An 18,523-nucleotide genomic window follows, 5' to 3' on the forward strand; every position below is an offset into this window, starting at 1 on the left:
TGAAGAAGAGAGAGAGAGAGAGAGAGAGAGAGAGAGAGAGAGAGAGAGAGAGAGAAAGGAGCAGAATGAGCAGGTATTAGCAGAGATTTTCTACTGTAGAACACATCTTCATCTTCACTCTTGCCACTGAGGGCAAAGTTTAGACACTAGATCCCAAAAAGTAATTTCTGCAGTCTCCCAAAAAACATTTTGACAGTTGAAGAAAACAATAACAACAACAACAACAACAACAACAACAACAACAACAACAACAACAACAACAACAACAACAACAACAACAACAACGGCTCTTTTCAAGACCTTTTCAAGCAGAGGGCTTATATGCAGAAAAATCCCTCATCCACACTCTGGTCTACTCTCTCTGCTCCATGGAGAGGTCCCATCCACCCACCCACCTCCACCATGTTGATTCTTTGTAATTGTCATTTTCTTTTCCAGGGACATTCATTCACTATTGCCTAAATAAGTTATTTTACAATACTGCCAGGAAAATTAGGTCAATTTAATGGGAATATAGTTTGTAGATTCCATTCTCTTTCCTTTGAAAAAACTGGGAAAACATTTGGGCTCCTTTAGTCTTGTGTGCCTTTCCAGTTCTCTATAATCCATATATTAATAATGTTGCTGGCTCAGAGTATTCACATTTGGCAGCTCTGCCAGGACCAAAGAGGATGGTTCTCCTGGCCTAAGTAACTCAAACTCATGATGGGTAGTAAGAGAGCCCCTAGCTGCATGGATAATGTATTCAAACCAACTCCCCAGTTGGTTCAACTCTTCAAGAGTCCAACATCTTGCACAGTGAGTAGTAGTCATTTTTTTTTTAACTAAGAATGAGAAAAGAAAAATGGAACCAAACATTTTGATCAAATCCCTTGTCATTCAGAGTCTAACTTCCCAAAGTCCAGAAAGAGAAGAACTAATACTGAGTCACAAAAACCAAGAGAGGAGTTCCAAGAAGCTCTGGGTTCTCGACAGAGTTGAATGCTGCACGTCTGATGCGATATCTGAAAAAAAGATCACTGCTCCTGCTTACTGATCCCTGATAAGAATAAAATGAAGAGTGCTACTACTTGGACCATTTTGGATCTGGCATAGGGTCATGTTAAGCAGATGAAATGCTAAGGGAACTGATGGTGCTTCACCCTAGAGATGCAAGTCAAAAGAGATCCATTCTACACAATTCCATTTATTAATAAAAAGACTCTTTGAGGCTAGAAGTCTCTTACTTTTTAAAAAAGACTTACTGAAGCATTAAGGGAGGCATTTCTATTCTTGACATTTCTGCATCTCCTTGCCCTGCTATAGAAGCTGAGAAGAGTTACTACTGAGGTGATGGAGGGAAAGGGATCTACAGGAAAAAAAACCATAAAAAACAAAAAAAACATACACATTTCTGGGGCAGCAGAGGCAGACTTCCAACAATGTTCTGAATAAAAGTGAAACTTTTGTAGGAATTCAAGCAGAGACTTATAAAAATGGAATATTCTTGTATATCTTTGTAAGATAGCTGCTGCTAAAAGTATCTTACTTTGACCCTGCTTTTGACTATGACCATGGAACACGTAACCTCATGGTAGCTGAAATGTAAAAGGCCTCAGCAGAGGTTAATTGAAATGACAGCATAATTAGGGCCAAATGACTTCTAGATAAGCTGGCCTCCTTTAAAAAAATTTTTGATTAGTCATTTTTCATTCCAAATTTAATGATTTCAGGAGAGTCAGTTTCTTTTAAATGTTTTTCTGTTATAGGTTTGTAGAAAAGTAAAGCAGTAAAAATGATTAGCAATGCCACCTGAGTACTCTTATTAAGGAAAAGTGAGAAATCTGTTAAAATTTTTTCACAAAGTGATAATTTTTTATTATGAAAGATAAAAGAAATTTAGATCTTAGTAAAAATTCCTTATGTTCTTCTTACTTATCTTGTGAAAAATGTCTAAAACTATTTTAAAGTATAAAATATTCTTTAAATTTGTGACATTTATCATACAAAAGTCTTCCCCCCTTTCATTTGTTTCCAATTAATAAAAAAATAGTAAGTAGAAACAAGAAGGAAGAAATAGACAGGGATAGGAGAAAGGAGGGGTGGTGGTAAAGAAATGGCCCAAAAGAAGACAACATATTGACTTATAATTCTTTGTAGTTAAAATCTGAAAACACAGGCTGTTGAGGAAATAACTTTCAGATAAAACAAATGTTTCTCAGAGATCCAAATGAAAATTGAAGGAAGTAGCCTTGGTTTTTTTCCACTTGCTGCCTATTGCTACATTTTTCTGGTCATACACAGAACTCTTAAGACTGTGACAAAACTATCTCTAATACACATATACTTCTCTCATCAAAGTATCCCCTTTTCTCCTAGACGGAGTATGTATTTTGTCTTTGTGGCACCCATAAAGCACTGGCCAGACAGAAATAGAGAAAGATTTGAGAAGAAAAGGAACTTTAAAAAAAAAATAGCCTAGAGCTTTTCTTCTCCTTCCTGTCCTTTGGTGACATGTTGATAACAAAGTTATTCAACAAGATTTTGGCAATGACTTTGATTAACAGCTACTTTAAAAAGAAGAAGAGAAGAAAACTTGAGAGGGAGCTGAGCTTCTCAATCAAGTGTACTTAGAGTTACAATTTTTCTGGACTAAATACATTGAGCAAAGGTTTAGAAGTATCATTTTTAAATGTTAGAAGGCCAATAAAGAGAATTTTCATAATAATTTTTAGCTGCCAATGTAACATGAAAATCACTCATGTTGAAATATTCTGATACAAAGTTTCCTTACAGTATTGAATAAACAGGATAAATCTCTTCCAAAAAGCTTTTATGATTCAAACTACAAGAACACCAGAAAATACTTTCAGACTTTCTTTCTAAGTATAAGCTTTTTTGCCAAAAGCAAAAAGCATTCAATATATATTTTAATAATGAAAACTTCAAGTATTAGAAATCAAGTTGCATGTGGAAAAAATAAATCATTTAGGTGAAAGGGTAACAAACATCTACTTCAAGGATAATGCAGCCCTCAGGGAAAATATGCATATGAATGAAGTGTGTGAAATTGGTTAGGTGCCTTTCAGAAAGAAAAAATAATTAGTTTATTTTAAAGCTGCCTATAAAATGTTTTCAATACTACCATATGAATTATTTATAGAAAAAGGTATACCTAACTTCACACACACACACACAAAAAAAACCCAGACTATTTCATTGAATAGGTTCCAAACATTAAGGGAAACACTGGGAAGACGAATGATGGGATTTTATATTCATGATCTTTGGGGAGAGATTCCTTTTTAATTACACGATTTCCAAAAAGTTAAGGCTTCTTAGACTTCTTGTTAATGTGCACTTCTATTAAAACTTTTGGTGAAAACCAAAAGATTTCTTTATACTCTTTTGTCTTTTAATCCTTCAAAGTAGGAAAAGCTAAATTGAGAGTTTGATATCAATGCAGTTTTCTAGTTTAAGCCCCTTTAATTAAAGTTGGCACATGCCTGGGGGAGAATTACTTTGAAGTCGTGGCCACCAGTGGAAAGCTCTGAGAGAGATGTCATAAACCGAAATAATAAAATTCGTTATTGTACTTTGTGATGAGTGGCGATCTCAATTCTTCTTTTAATGGTGCTTTTGAAGTTAATGTCTGGTGTTCTAAGGGATAGGATTTCAATTTCAGGTCTCAGTCCTCTTTCAAAAGCTACAAATGTGCATCATCTTATGTTACCAGGGATACTTGAATGAACTTTCAAATGAGTCCAAGTGCTGTGTGTTTAGACTGTTCAATGCCAACAATTTCCCAGTCCATTCCTACTGTGGCACAAATAGACTCTAGAGGGAGCCCCACACAGACTTTGGTCCCCGTCGGCTAGGCTGGAACTTTGTAAAGCTTCCCTTAGATGGCAATGACGAATTCTGGTGACAATGCCTTGACCCCCAAAATAAAAACAAGAACAGACGAGAATCATTTACTTCCAAAGTAGAGTTAAATCAAAACCTGAACAAAAGGGTTGTTCTTTTTAGCCTCCATCTCAATCTGTCAGGATGTGAAGAACACCATCATTTAGGCAAAGAGAAGGTGTCGTATCACCTCAAGGTGACCCAAGCTGAGGAGCAGAAGCATCTGGCTGGGTCCTGATCATTGGGTGATGGGGGAGAGCAGGCTCTGCTTCCCCATTCTTTTAGTCAATGAGGCATGTCACTGAGATGATTTGCTCAGTCTCTAGGAGGAAAATCTAGTGTTCTAATAAGAGTAGCTTTCCAGTCATGCAAGGAAAAGGGCCGGTGGCATTTGTGGTCATGATTACCCACTGGCCTGCAAGAATGATTAGGGGGGAAAAATTCAAACCAAAAGAAAATTCAAGGCCTGTTAATTTTAATAGATTTGAGAATTATCCAGTTAGGAACACTAGAGGGCAGTGATATATAAGAAGGTACAACATCATTTACTAGAATTACAAGTTTCAAATTGGCAACTCAGTCCTTTTTTACATTTTATTTTGGAAAATTTAGATCACAAAAATTTAACCAAATTCAAGACATTTCTGATTGTTAAAAGTCAAAACGTTTTAAAGGATGTATTTTTGGGGACTTACTTTGCAAAATCCAAGTAAGATACATGTCCATGATAAAATCCTGGTTTCATTTCTTTCCAGGAGGTTATGTTCTTTACAAAGCGCACCTGAAAAATAGAAACATGCACATCATTTATGTACAGTTTGAATTTGTAAAAGCAACTTACATTGTAATTTGGTTCCTTCAAAGTGTTCAAAACAATCATGCACACTTCTGATACTCATGTAGATTCAAATTGTGGGGTAAAATCTTAACACAGGGAGAAATAGGCTCCTTTAAAAAAAAAAAAAGCATGTAACTACTGATTCAAAGAAAGCCATTACATAGCATTAAAAATATTATTAAAAACCAGATGGAAGGACTGTGTAGAAATTAGTATGATATAAATCCGACACCTCTAATGCAGCAGGATGGGCAAGAATGACATCCACCTTCCCCTTCTTGCTCAGCTGACTGGCCCAGGCAGTGGATCACACTGCAGCAAAGATATGCTTTATGCATAGTAAGTAAAAATTCTTCTGAGAATTTGTTATCATGAACAATATATTTAAGCACAAAGACCCCAAGTGATAGCCAAAATCATATAAAACAAAGTGAACAAGTCTTTAAATGAAACTGGATTAAGGCATAACTAGATGCTGGTAAGGAATTAGAAGCATGAAGAGAAAAGCTCAAAGGCAACTAATGATGTGGAAGAAAACTGGTGACAAGGGGAAGGTCAATTCAGGTTTTGAATCAACATGATTCCATTAAATTCACCTTTTTTTTTCCAGTCCCTACTATGTATAAGGCACACAGACTTTAGTACTTAACTACTGTTCATTTGGTGTTAAGAGAACCAAAAACACACTCTAGGCTGGTCAATATTTACTGACCTAAACATGAGAAATGTACTTTATAGTTGGTGGACTGATTAATACTGAGAATTTGATCCATCTCAGTATCGCCAGCTGCAAGAGAGTGATACGCAATTTCTGAAATGGAAAACTGAATTGATTTCCAAGAGGTAAATCACTCACATGAAAAACAGCAAATAGTTCAGAATGCCTCCAAGAGATGGGACACAGAGCCCGAAACAAGCCAGTCCATAAGATATGACCTTCGTCACTACGCGCAGCCCTGAGGAATCCTGACGACTTATCCAATAATCTTAAGTGCCATCCATCGTTGGGCAGCACTGGTCCCATGGCCGTATCGCTGATGATAAGAGGAAACTGATGCCGGGCAGTAAACGCCTCACGCTACAGCTGAGATAATGCCTCGAGATGGGGTAAGGCAAGGTGAAGATGCAAAGATTAAGGAGAATGTCACATTTCAGAGAACCTGGAATGGAAAAACCGCTCGGGGGCTGGGACTTCAAGCCAGGTCACTTAGTCTGGTCTCCTTATTTTACAGATGAGGAAACTGGCCCACAGAATCTAAGAAAGCTGCCCAACATTATAAAACAGAGTAAATCGTTAATGAAAGTCATTGGGATCTGCCGATCAGGTCCACTGATGGTGTCTCCTTCGCAGGGCTGTTTTAAGAAAAATGCTCCATGACTCTTACACACAGGAGTTATTATTCTCCTGCTTCCTTCTCCAGGGAAGGTCTACACCAAGTTAGACTTAAGAGGTTGGCCTGGAGCGACACATTCCCATCCAAAAATAATTTCAAGAAGCTGGGTGAGTTCTGGGATTTCCCGGGACTTGAGTCATTCTGTGGCCACAGAGGGTGACTTGCTTCGATTGACATGAGATCTGTCTGTGTAGCTACCGAGTAGAAGTTATAAGGTCTACAGTGGGAGGATTATATACCTACTGCCTTTATTTCAGTGATACAAATAAGGTCTGTAGCAACAAGGAAAAGGTGTCTTCCTTATAGAGTGACAGAATTTGAAATCTAAAAGAGGCCTTAGATCTAGACTAACCCTTTGCTTGTCAAAGACCCCAAGAGGTGATGTGTCTAAGGCACATTCCTCGGGAGTGACAGGGCTTGGGACTAGAATCCAAGACTCCTGTCTATAAAGCCAGAATAAACATCTCTTCATTAAACATTCCACTCTCCTAATTGATTAATATTTTGTATAAATAGTGGGAAAAGACAGCAAGGCTTGAAAGGGAAGGAGTTCAGACATCCACCATTATCATCATCGAGCTCCCCACACACAGGACTTCAGGACTTTGCCTGGGAGACATCAGACACAACTGAATGAGGTCGAGTCCATCGGAAGAGGAGTGTGATACTTAAGTTGGAAGAATCAAGAATCACTAGTTTGGACTAACTGGAATACTGTCTTGAATGGATAAAAGTAGCTCCTATCTATATATTTTCATTACAACCAGCTTATTAATTATAGAATATTTCAAAAGAAAAGAATCTTAGCATTTTGAATGACAGAGTTACCCAAATCAGTCCAATCAAGTGTTGGCAGGTAGAGCCCCATGTCCTTGGGCAGAATTACACAGGATGGGAAGGGATGGATGAGTGATGATCTGCACCAGTAGAGGGAATATCGAATTGATGAGATCATGGATAAACTGAAGTATTAAATCATTAGGTGGGATGAGAAAGCAGTTGCCTAACTAAAGGCTGTGTATTTTACATTTTTATGCACTCCTGGCACTTGGCATGGTGCCCAGCACAAAGTAAAGGCCTAAGAAATGGTTGCTGATTGATTTGGGGGGTGGGGAGTAGTCCACTAAAAACTGAGAAAAATGCCCAACTCTAGGAACTCTAAAATGAAATAAAAGCAACTTGAGAAGTCGAGGACTGGCTCTTTTATCTTTGTTTGTAACCATATCAGCATTTCATGCCTTTAGCCCTATTTTCTCTACCTTAGTCCACCTGTGTTTCCATTTTACTTCATGGCCGTTATTACCTTTTGGGTAATTGCAACCCCAGCTCCTTCTCTAATTTGTATTCTCACTTTCATACCTCCTCCAATAGTTTGGATTTGCCTCCTTTTAATCCTTCATCATTATTCAACTCCTTCGGCTACTGATAAAAGCAAATAGAAATTGGAAGGAAGTGATGTGGTAGGATTACACTGGATTAACCTGGTTGAGCCTGTCTCTGGGCCTCTATTTCCTCATCTGTAAAATGTGGGAAAAAATACTGACTCTATCTAAATGACAGATTTCTTTGTGGGCGTAAGCTAAGAAAATATTTGTAGAAGTGCTTGATCACTTATGGTTTATGTAAATATAAGCTATTATTGTAATCCAAGCCACTCCCCCGCCTCTTTTCCCCCTGTACTCTCTGTTGCTTTCTTAGTACTAAATACTCTACTTTTTGGCAATGGCAATGAAAGACAAAGAGACCAGAGCTGAGATTGTGGAACAGCAGGAAGAAGTTCAGCTCAGCACCTCTAACACACATCCTCCACAAAGATCCAGACAGAAAACATAGCAGAACAAATCATAATTCAAAAAGTCAGGGAAAAAGTCACAGTGAATCATTTTCCAGACAAGGTTGGCTTAAGAAGACAGTCTATGGACACTGGGGAAGGGAAGAGTTAATGACCAAGCAAGAGAGAGAGAATCACAGAAAGTAAATAGAATAATTCTGTCTCTGTAAAATTTCAAAGGTTTTATACACACAAAACCAATACAGCTAAAATTAGAAGAGAAGCAAATAAATGGGGAGGAAAACTTTTGAAACAAGTTTCTCTGAAAAGGTCTAAATTCTAAGACCCAAGGGGAACTGATTCAAATCTATAAGAATAAAAGCCATTCCCCAATTGATAAATGAAGTATGAAGAAGTAATTTTTAGAAAAATAAAACCAAGCTATCAAGCCCTAGGTTAAAAAATGCTCTAAATAAAAAAATAGAGAAATGCAAATTAAAACAACTCTCATACTTACCAGATTGCAAAGTTGACAAAAATGGAAAATGACAAATGCTAAAGGAATTGTGGGGAAACGGGTATATTAAGGCCCTGTTGGTAGAACTATGAACTGGTCTTGCCATTCTATAATGTAGAATTGTGATCATAAATCTATTAAACTATACATACCCTTTGACTCACTACTGGATCTATAAACCAAAGAGATCAAAGAAAGAGGAAAAGGCCATACAGGTACAAAAATATTTGTAGATGTCTATTTGTGATAACAAAAGATTGGAAACTGAAGTGTTTCCACTGAATGACTGAAAAAGTTATGGTATATGTATATGATGGAATACTATTGTGTTATTAGAAATGATGGAGGTAATGATTTCAGAGAAATCCAGGAATACTTCTTTGAACTGATGCAGAGTGAAGTGAGCAAAATTAGGTGAAGAATTTATACAATCAATAACAATACTTTAGAGAAACAATTTTGAAAGACTTAGTACTTATGATCAAAACGATAGTCAACCACAATTATAGAGGACTTAAGATGAAACATACTGCACAGTCTTTGATAGGTGAAGTGATGGGCTAAGAGATTCAGAAATTTTGGGATATGGCCAGTATGGGAATTTGTTTTGCTTGACTATACATGTTTCAAGCAAAGGTTTTGTTTTTCTTGCTTTCTCTAAAGGGAGTTGGGGTAGAGTGGGATGGGTAGAAGAAAATAAAATTTACTACAACAGCCTGCCAGTAAGTCTCCTGCCCCAAATTTCTTCCAGCTCAAGTCCATCCTCTACTAGGCTAACATTTCCTAAAGGGCAGGTCTGACAATGTAACCCTCTGAGATTCAATAAACTCCAGAAAGTCCCTATTGCTTTGAGAACTGAATATAAAATCCTAGGTTTTACTTTTAACACCCTTCAAAAGCTGACTCCTTTCTACATTTCCAGTTTTCTTATGCCTTATTTTCTACTATATACTCATCAACCCAGTGACACTGGCCTCCAGGTCATTCCTAGCACAAGACACCCCATTTTCTAACTTGAGATGTTTTCCAAGGTTATATCACATGCTTGGAATTCTTTCCCTTTCCACCTCTCTCCTAGCTTCCCTAACCTTTAAAGTGTCAAAATTTAATCATTAAATTCCCACCTTGTACAAAAAAGCCTTGTCAGGTCCCCCTTAATAGTGAGTGTTTTCTCTCTGTGATGATCTCCAATTAATTCTGTATACTTCTATGGTTGTTTGCCTGTTGTCTCCCTCATTAGACTGTGAGGTCCTTGGAACCGGGGATGATTTTTGCCTTTGTTTCTCTAGTAGTTAGCACACTGCCAGCACGTAGTAGAGATTGAATAAATGCTAAATGACTTACTAGATGAAGTCAAGGAAACTGAAGATACTGGAAATATTGGCTCGAGGAGAAGAAAGTTAACAATGCTTTGATTCAAAAGGAACTTTCATGCCATGATTGAGATAGGTTGTAAAAAAAGATGTTCCAGAAGGGGTTGTTAGCTAAGCTCCATGAAAAGAGATGTTTTTATGGCCAGCCTAGAGCAGAACCATTGTAAGTAGTGATTTTGTCAGATTTTATAACTAGAGCTGAGCCAGAGCAGCAAGTAATCAGGCAGGAGTCCTTTAGGGAAACCAGGCAGAGCAGGAGTAGACGCTTATAATTTCTGTATTAGTTGAGACAGACCAGAACCAAGACTCTAGAAAGGGCTAGAAAGTGTTGTCCTGCTAAGAGCCTAGAACACATTATTTAAATGAGATTTAACTAAAAATTCTGATGACTTAAGTTAAACAATAAAAACAAAAAAATCCTCATTCTGACCACCTAAAAGAGTAGGAATGTCAGCTAGGCTACCCTGGCCAAATTCCAATTGGCTAATTACTAGCTATTGAATGAGTACTACTATTAACTTGGGTAATTACTATCTCTTCTATTCCACTCACTCCTACTCTTTCATTTACTTAAAATAAACATTCCTGGTGTGGCTTGTTATAAAACTGCTTTATGGCATAAGATTAAGTAAGAAAGGAGAATTCTCTTATGTAAGAAGGAAAACAGAGCAAAAGATGAAGGAAGACCTAAAGAATGTTTGGGACAGGACAATCTATTTGCTTCTTAATTGTCTGAACAGATGCAGCTAAAAGGAAATGCTTACAGTTAATAGGAAACATTGAACTTACATTCAAATGTCTGAGTGATAGTTGGGTAGAGGATATTAAAAAGAGAATTAAAAGGAAAGATTATACTGTTTCACACACACACACACACACACACACACACACACACACACACACACCCTTCTCATGGAGAGTACAATGTACTTCTTGAACAATTATTTTTTTCTTTTTCAATAAACTGTTTCTTCTATATATTTTTGTTCTTTTTAAATTTTTAAAAGTTTTTATTAAATTCATTCATTTATTTATTTAGGATTTTTTTTCACGGTTACATGATTTTTTTCCCCTCCCCTCTACACACATCCCTCCCTGAACTGACGAGCAATTCCACTGGGTTATACATATATCATTGTTCAAAATCTATTTCCATGTTATTAATATTTGCAATAGAGTGAAGAGAACAGATAACTTTGGAGCCAAACAAATGAAAGGAAAAAGCACAGGCTGTTGAATCCTACTAGGAGGACACAAGCTGTTTTTCTGGGCAGACCATGACAGATTAAACCACTGTGAAATGAAGGCTGTGGTGCTTTTCACCACCAAGAAGCCATTTTTCTTTGAGGCCAAACTCTGTTCTCTTCCTGCACAAGAAACCTTCACTCCAATCTGCTTCACTTTGGAACTTATCTGATAAATTTTCATCAAGCAAACCATCCCCCTCCTGACTTCCATGTGGCCTAGAAGAAAGGGAAGTAGCCAATGAAGGAAGACAAGAGAAGAGGGATCACTCTCCCTTCTGGCCCCACTTACTACTGTCTGCCTCTGCTGAGATGCTTCCCTTGCTATGCATTCAAATCCAGGTTCACAGGGTCAGATGCTGAAGAAGTGAGTAGTGAGAACATCTCTCTGGAGGACCGGCACGATGGTCTCAAAGGCCTGACAATACCAACCATGTTTCCTTTCTCCCCTGCAAGCACTCTGAGGGCAGCAATGATGTATTTTTCTATATACCCTGCCCTGAGCACAGGAGGACCGCAGTACACTCTGGCTACAAGAATTGACCTGAAACGTCTCCAAGGATGATCTGCCCCATCAGGCTACCCTCCCACATGCTCAAATCCATTTTGAACTGTCAAAAGATGCAATCGCATTGTGATTGGGAATGCTAAAGTCACAGAACATTTGAGGCCGTCTTCATCTATGCTGGCATGCTTATTCGTCTGACCATTTACTGAGTTCTTCACCCCCTCAGATAGTCTACAAAGGGAAGCCCATAAATTCTCCCACTCCAAGGAAGTGGTACCTATCTCAGTTCGTTATGCCTGTCCCAAACCTGGAGTGGAATTTATAGTTAGGTGTGGAATCCTGGAGGCTGATGCTCCAAAAACCTGATTGTGAATAAGATCATTGATCCCCTGGAGCAGACATCTGGGTTGATCCAGCCTACTCTCCTCCTTTCCCAGCTGAGGAAAGTGAGGACCAGGGAGCCTAAATAACTTGCCCAAGGTCGCACAAGTAGCAACACTACTTATTTTTTTCAGTCCTTTAATGCATTTTGGATCATACTTCCCAATAATTAAAAATCAATTCTCTTGAATGTGGCAGAGGTTAAGTGTAAAAGCTCTACACTCTTACTTTCCTCTCAGTTTCTAAATAATTTGCTAATTTTAAAATATTTTTGTTACATTATTATTATTTTTAAATTTACTATATTTGAAATCTGGCTTTTAGAAAATGAATTTTCCCTTTGCCCTTTGCTTTGGGTTTTTTTCTGGCCTCCCCATCCAGTTTTCCCACAAAGTAATTCCAGCAGAGAAAAGGGTGAACCAGACATTCTGATCTAATCCGGTGGTCAGCATCTATACTACATAATACATATAACAATACTTAATTCTTCTTTTAAAGAACAAACCCATATTTTGTCTTAGAATCAATACCAATTGTCGGTTCTAAGGCAGGAGAGTGGTAAGGGTTAGACAAAAGGGATTAAGGGACTTGCCCAGGGACACACAGCTAGGAAGTGTATGAGGCTAGATTTTTAAACCTAGGTTGTCCTGACTCTGGGCCTCTCTATCTACTAAGCCACCCAGCTGCCCCCATACTTTATTCCTCTAGATCCTGAACCCAGCTGCTTGAAAAAAAAACTCCCTAGAATAGGGGCAAGCTTTGCTGTAATAGCCATACATTTCCTACTAATGAACAACTTGATTCCTGAAATGTCTGGCATAAATCTGATGAGATACCGTATTTTAGATTTGACTGTTTAAGTAAACAAGAAAGTCTGGAGGAAGCATTTTCTTTAGGAAATTAGGATGCCCAAGAGCTGTTTCCTGGCTTAGCTAATTAAAACCAACTCTGAAAGTTGGCAAAGGTTACTGAAATTTTCAGTTCTATACAGACAAGAGAGCCAGGTAAAATTCTGGACTGTAATCCTTTAGGTGTTTGGCAAAGAAAAAAAATGTCCTAAGAATGGGAACCGATCTCTATTCATAGTTCATCTACATTTTTTTCCCAGAACCAAATGATATTTTATGAAATGTATTTGGGGACAGCTAGGTACCATAGTGCACAGAGTGCTAGGCCTGGAGTCAGGAAGATTCATCTTCCTGAGTTCAAATCTGGCCTCAGACCCTTACTAATAACTATGTGATCCTGAAAAAGTCAATTAATCCTGTCTTTCTCATCTATAAAATGAGCTGGAGAAGGAAATGGCAAACCATTCCAGTATCTTTCAAGAAAACCCCAAATAGAGGGACAAAGGGTTGGACATGACAGAAAAACGACCAAAATTACAACACTTTCATGCGAAATGCAATAAAGTTAGGGTGAGGCATCCATTCCAGCAGATGAAGAGCACAGTTGGTCAGACAAATAAGCATGCTAGCATGGATGAAGACGGCCTCAAATGTTCTGGACTTTAGCATTCTAGATTACAGTGTGATTGCATCCTCTGACAGTTCAAAATGGATGTGAAGGTGTGGGAGGGTCATAGAGCAAGAACATTGAGGTTTACAAAGCATTTTCTATGTGATAGCATGATATATTATCATTTTATCATTCTGCCAATGAGGGAACTAAGAGAAATTCAATGACTTGTCCAGAATCACACAACTCATCAAGACCAGAGGCAGGTTTCTTGAACAAGTCCAGGATCCTTTCTGTCACACCTAACTGTTCGAAGGAAATAGGGAAAACTCCAAAAGGTCTTTTGGGCCACATAATCCTTTGTGAAACTTAAGAATAACCAACAAAAAACCAAACAGACAATCCTTTACATCTTATGAAAACCCACAATGATGGAAGAACATAACATGAAGACCATGGGGATGCTGCCCTAAAATAAACCTAGAATGCCCATTATCCAAGCTGTGCGCAATATTTCAAGATTCCATTATCAACTATTCAATATCTGTAGAATAACAACTATTTATGGAACATCTACTGCAAAGAAGACATTATGCTAGGTGATGGGGATCAAAAACGTATAGATACAACTTCCTCTCTGAAGGTGCCTGGGCTAATTTATATATATATATATATGTATATATATATATTATACGTAAGATATATGTGCATATATATACATGCACACAGATACATATCAATTACTAGTGAAGATGAGGAGAGGCTCATGAGGCTAGCAACAAACTGGCTCGTAATTACTGTCTACAAAGTGTACACATTTAATTCCACTCAACAGACGTTTCCTGGGCACTTACCACGTGCGTGGTCCTGGGCTAGGTGCTAGTGGAGAAGACATTTTATTCACCTGACAACAACATTAACTTCCCCACCCCTTGGGAGATAGTCAGAAATGTGGCCTTGATTGCAGCTCTAAGCTTATTAGTCTTGCCTTGACTGATGGGGGTCCTCCCTTTCAGCCCAAAGCTAGGTGTCTGAGCCGCATGATGTGCACAGAATGGTCCCTAACAGAGTTCCCTTGATGTTATAATGGGAAGGCAATAGTGTGATTTCTGTGGAAATACAGATAGCAGAATTAACTAGAAGAGGTGATTCAAAATAAGGAGGGTATGTAAGAAAGGAGCTTCTGCCTGGCCCCGAGCCCCAGGGCCTGAAGGAGACAGATTCACATTTTTGTGATGTTCTCCATAAGAGAATTATGGACAAAAGCATGTCAAATAACTTTCCTAAATGCTGATTTTAAAAAACCACTAATAATAATGATTTCCATGAACTTTTGCATTGACTAGCAATAAAAAGAGTGTTTTCAGATTTTCTAAAGAGTTTTTTCATTTGATCACTTAGTAGTTCATTATGGAAACTAGAACATAAGTGATATTGGGGGAAGATCAAATTTCCAATAAATCCATTTCTATTATGACTGATCAATCATGAGAGAAGATTCTTTTTTTAACTAAAATGATGAATAGGAATGGACAATTACGGAACTTATTTCAAGAAGAGATTTAAAGATAACATAAATAACTGAATAATATTAGAATGATTTGGAGAATGCTAAGATGACTCCTGGAGATCATTCTCTCACAGTGAATCCATGGAAAAAAGGTTGATAAATTGAGATTGGTGGAATAATTTCTGAATATTTGAATAGTAAAAAATATAATTACTATGTAATAATAATAGCCAGTACATTAAGATTATTAATTATTTATTAAGTAGATGAATGTGACAATGAAAAAACTCAATAAAACAAAAGATGTATGACATTTCATATGTTTGTATATGTTTTTTAAAGAAATTCAGAGAAAGCAAGAGCAACTCATGGTTAAGACTCACTATTCCCTTCTTTTAGCAAATGATAAACTGTAGAGGGGTATGGTTACACAGAATCAACTACAATCATACATTTATGTTGTTGTTCTGTTCAATTTTTTTTGAGGCATGTAACTGATTTCTGTTTGCTGTCAAAACAAAATTTGCCAATAAAACATAAGAGAAAGTAAGGTCAATAGAAAGCAATTTTCAAATAATGTGAGACATCAAAATTTGAAGGAAATAGAAGTAGCATTAGCACTGCTCTGCCCAGTGACTGCCTGAGCGTGGAGAGTGCACTTGGGTCCAATTGTGAGATAACCATTCATCCTGCACTGATAGAGCAGAAAAAATGTCGTCCCAATTAGAGGACCATTCAGAACGGCTTCTTAATAAGACCACGTGAGGAGACACCTGGCTGTCCATTCAAATACAGGGTTTTAAAATTCCTGCCCACCTTCCATCCATTCCCTCCCTAAATGTCTGAGAGTACTGCAGGAAGGGGTAGCTCGGTGGCTCAGAGGAGAGAGAGCCAGGCCTGGAGACGGGAGGTAAATGGCCTCAGACACCGCCTGGGCATTGTGTGTTACCTTGGGCAAGTCTCCTAGCCCCTCTTCGGCCTTGGCCAGACACTCAGTATTGATCCTAAGGCAGAGGGTAAGGGTTTAAAAAAAAGGATTATAGGAAAAGAAAGGCAGTGTGATAGAAGGCACAGAGCCCTGTGAAAGGGAATTCTTTATTCTCTTTGTCTATTTTTAATCAACCATATTTGATTCGTACTTAACCCCTATTTAACACTTTGTTAGCTATTAAGTGACTTGTGGATTCTCTTACTTGGTGGCTTACAAAGTGTTAAGTAGCGGTGTTTTCAGTTTTTGGTTTATTAAATTAAAAGTTGCTGATGCTCAACAAAAAAAGTCTTGATTCAACTTCACAGACAGTTGGATCCAGGTGGACCCAAATTCAAGTCTTTCCTCTGACACGTACTGGCTGCGTGAACCTGGCCAAGTCACTGAACTTCAAGCCAATGAGGTCAAACACAAACAGAAATGGGGGCCACTAAGCCCTATTTGATGCTCCCTGTGGGCCACAAAATGAATTCATTTCAAAATATACCAACCATGTATGAGTGTGTTTCCTCATCTCCTTTCCACTGCTGGTGTGGCTCATATTTATTTATTTTCCTAATTTGCTGAGTAAAAAAATGGTCCTTGAAAGTCCTCTGAATGTTAATTGATTTGACTACTAATAAGGCTATTTAAAGTTTCCATGAGATGGCTGACAGTGTAGATCTCTTTGTTGGTAAATTGTCTTTGTCCCTTGACCCTTTATGAAGTCTTTCTTAAAATCAAACCATTCGATCCCTCAACAAATACTTCCCAATGCAACAGGTTCCTCATAATTCAACTTCTTCAAGGCCTGTCGGGGCGGCGAATGGCTGCATTTTCAGCTACAAAAATGACCCCATTGACTAAGCTGTAAAGGGGCTGCCATCTTTAGGGTGGAAGGAGTGGATTCCTGCTGAGGGATGGGCTGAGCTGGACGGCACTATGAAGCCCTTCTGTGAGACTTTATGATTCTACAGGCATGAAGATCTAAAAACTAAAAAGATCGTCTTCTTGCCCTCCGGAAGCTTTGACCAAACGTTCAGAGTAATGACTAAAAGATGAACTGAGATGGAGGAGGACAGTGACAAACGGGGTCTGCATCTTTGCCAGGAAAACCTCCAAAGGGATAATAAAGTGTCGGACGACAAGCGCCGCTGCCATCCTTGGTGGAGCCCAGGGCCTCGCTGCACCTTGTGTCGGCCGGGATCCGGCAGCTGCACCAGGACCAGACAGGGCTCACTGGGGAGGGGCTTCCCCGGCGACCTAAGAACTGGGGCTGCAGGACTCTCGAAGCTCGGAGAGCGGCCGTGGAGGGGCAGCCCTTAACCGAGGAAGGAGCCATCGGGATTAGGTGACATGGACGAGGAGGACAGAGTGAGAAGGCGGCACCGAGACGGCTAACGAGCAAAAATAACAGAGGTGGGTCATGCCGGGACGTCTGCAGTACTGTCGGGTTTGCGGAGGGCTCCCCGCATGTTCTCTCATTTGACTGGAAGCTCCTGAAGTTGGAGTCTGTGTCATCCTTCCATCTCTGTATCCTCGGCGCCTGGCCCTGTGCCTGCTACCCCAGGGCGCCAAATCATGTTTGTGGAAGAAAATCGATTCATTATATACCCTCTATTTTGGTGCTGGGAAATAGCATGCAGCTTTACTGAAGGGCATATAATTGGGGGATTTACTCTGTGATTATACTTAAAAGAAAACAATTCATTCAACAAACATTTACTGAACTCCTGCTAAGTGCCAGGCATAGCCCTGGGTGCAGGAGAGGCCATAAAACGGCACAAGCCGCAGTCCTTGTCCTTGAGACAATTGGGTTAGGAAATGTACGTTTCTTCCAAAAGAAACGCTCCGTAAGAGTCATGCCGGGCACTAAATCCTTGAGGATGGGCACATCAACGGGCAGCCCACGTGGAACTTACCTGATCTTGCAGGGACATCACCGGATTATTCTTGGTGGTGTTGATGTGGAGGACATGGTATTTGTTCTTCGCACACAGGTCATAGGCGATGTTGGTGAATGAAGTGCTTGCCGTTTTGGGGACTCTGTTATAAATGATCACCATGTCTTCCTCTTCATCCAAAGCTGCATCTGGCCGAGGACCATCCATCGTATGCCGCTGTTCAATTTCACGCACTTCATGCCTTGCAATAGCCCTTTCTGCAAAAGAAAACAGATGTGGACTAAGTTTTTGGTCATTTGAAAAAATGCATGCAACGAGGGGATTTAATGCAAAGTAAGAAAGAGAAGATGGTAGCACTGAGGAGGTGGAACAATTAAGCATTATATCTTCTTTACTGAAATTACCCAAAATAGAATGATGTTCTAAGCCAAGTCCTTTGATTTTGTATCTCTTTAAAAATCTCATACAAATCACCTAATCAAATGGGCTTTAAAATGAAAAGGGTGAGAAATTATCCCGACTATTAAAAAGCCAAAGCAGATACCACAGAGAGTAGCTAGAGTTTAGCAAGAATAATCAAAGTTCAAACCAAGAAATAAACCAAGAAGTTCAAAGAAACAAAATCAAGAAAACAGATAGGAATAAGTAATAAAGCCCATGGCTTACAATGTTTATAGACAAATGCACAAAATGTGTGCCACAAGATAAAGCTAAAATCCTAACATAAGGAGGCAAATCAGACTTCACAAGCCACTAAGATTGGGTAGAATAAG

The 18,523-nt window shown here is 38.8% G+C and overlaps 1 protein-coding gene across 1 annotated transcript in view; it reads right to left on the reverse strand.

The window, feature by feature from the left end:
- The window catches only part of HS2ST1 (heparan sulfate 2-O-sulfotransferase 1), a 201,630-nt gene that overhangs the window by 20,178 nt on the left and 162,929 nt on the right, over positions 1-18,523 (reverse strand). The window contains exons 2-3 of the mRNA XM_044674390.1: positions 17,769-18,007; positions 4,581-4,666 (exon numbers count right to left, since the gene is read on the reverse strand). Coding sequence (XP_044530325.1) covers positions 4,581-4,666; positions 17,769-18,007 — 325 coding nt within the window. The remainder of the gene's footprint in view (positions 1-4,580; positions 4,667-17,768; positions 18,008-18,523) is intronic.

Source organism: Gracilinanus agilis, chromosome 4 (genome assembly GCF_016433145.1).
Source record: "Gracilinanus agilis isolate LMUSP501 chromosome 4, AgileGrace, whole genome shotgun sequence".
Lineage (NCBI taxonomy): Eukaryota > Metazoa > Chordata > Mammalia > Didelphimorphia > Didelphidae > Gracilinanus > Gracilinanus agilis.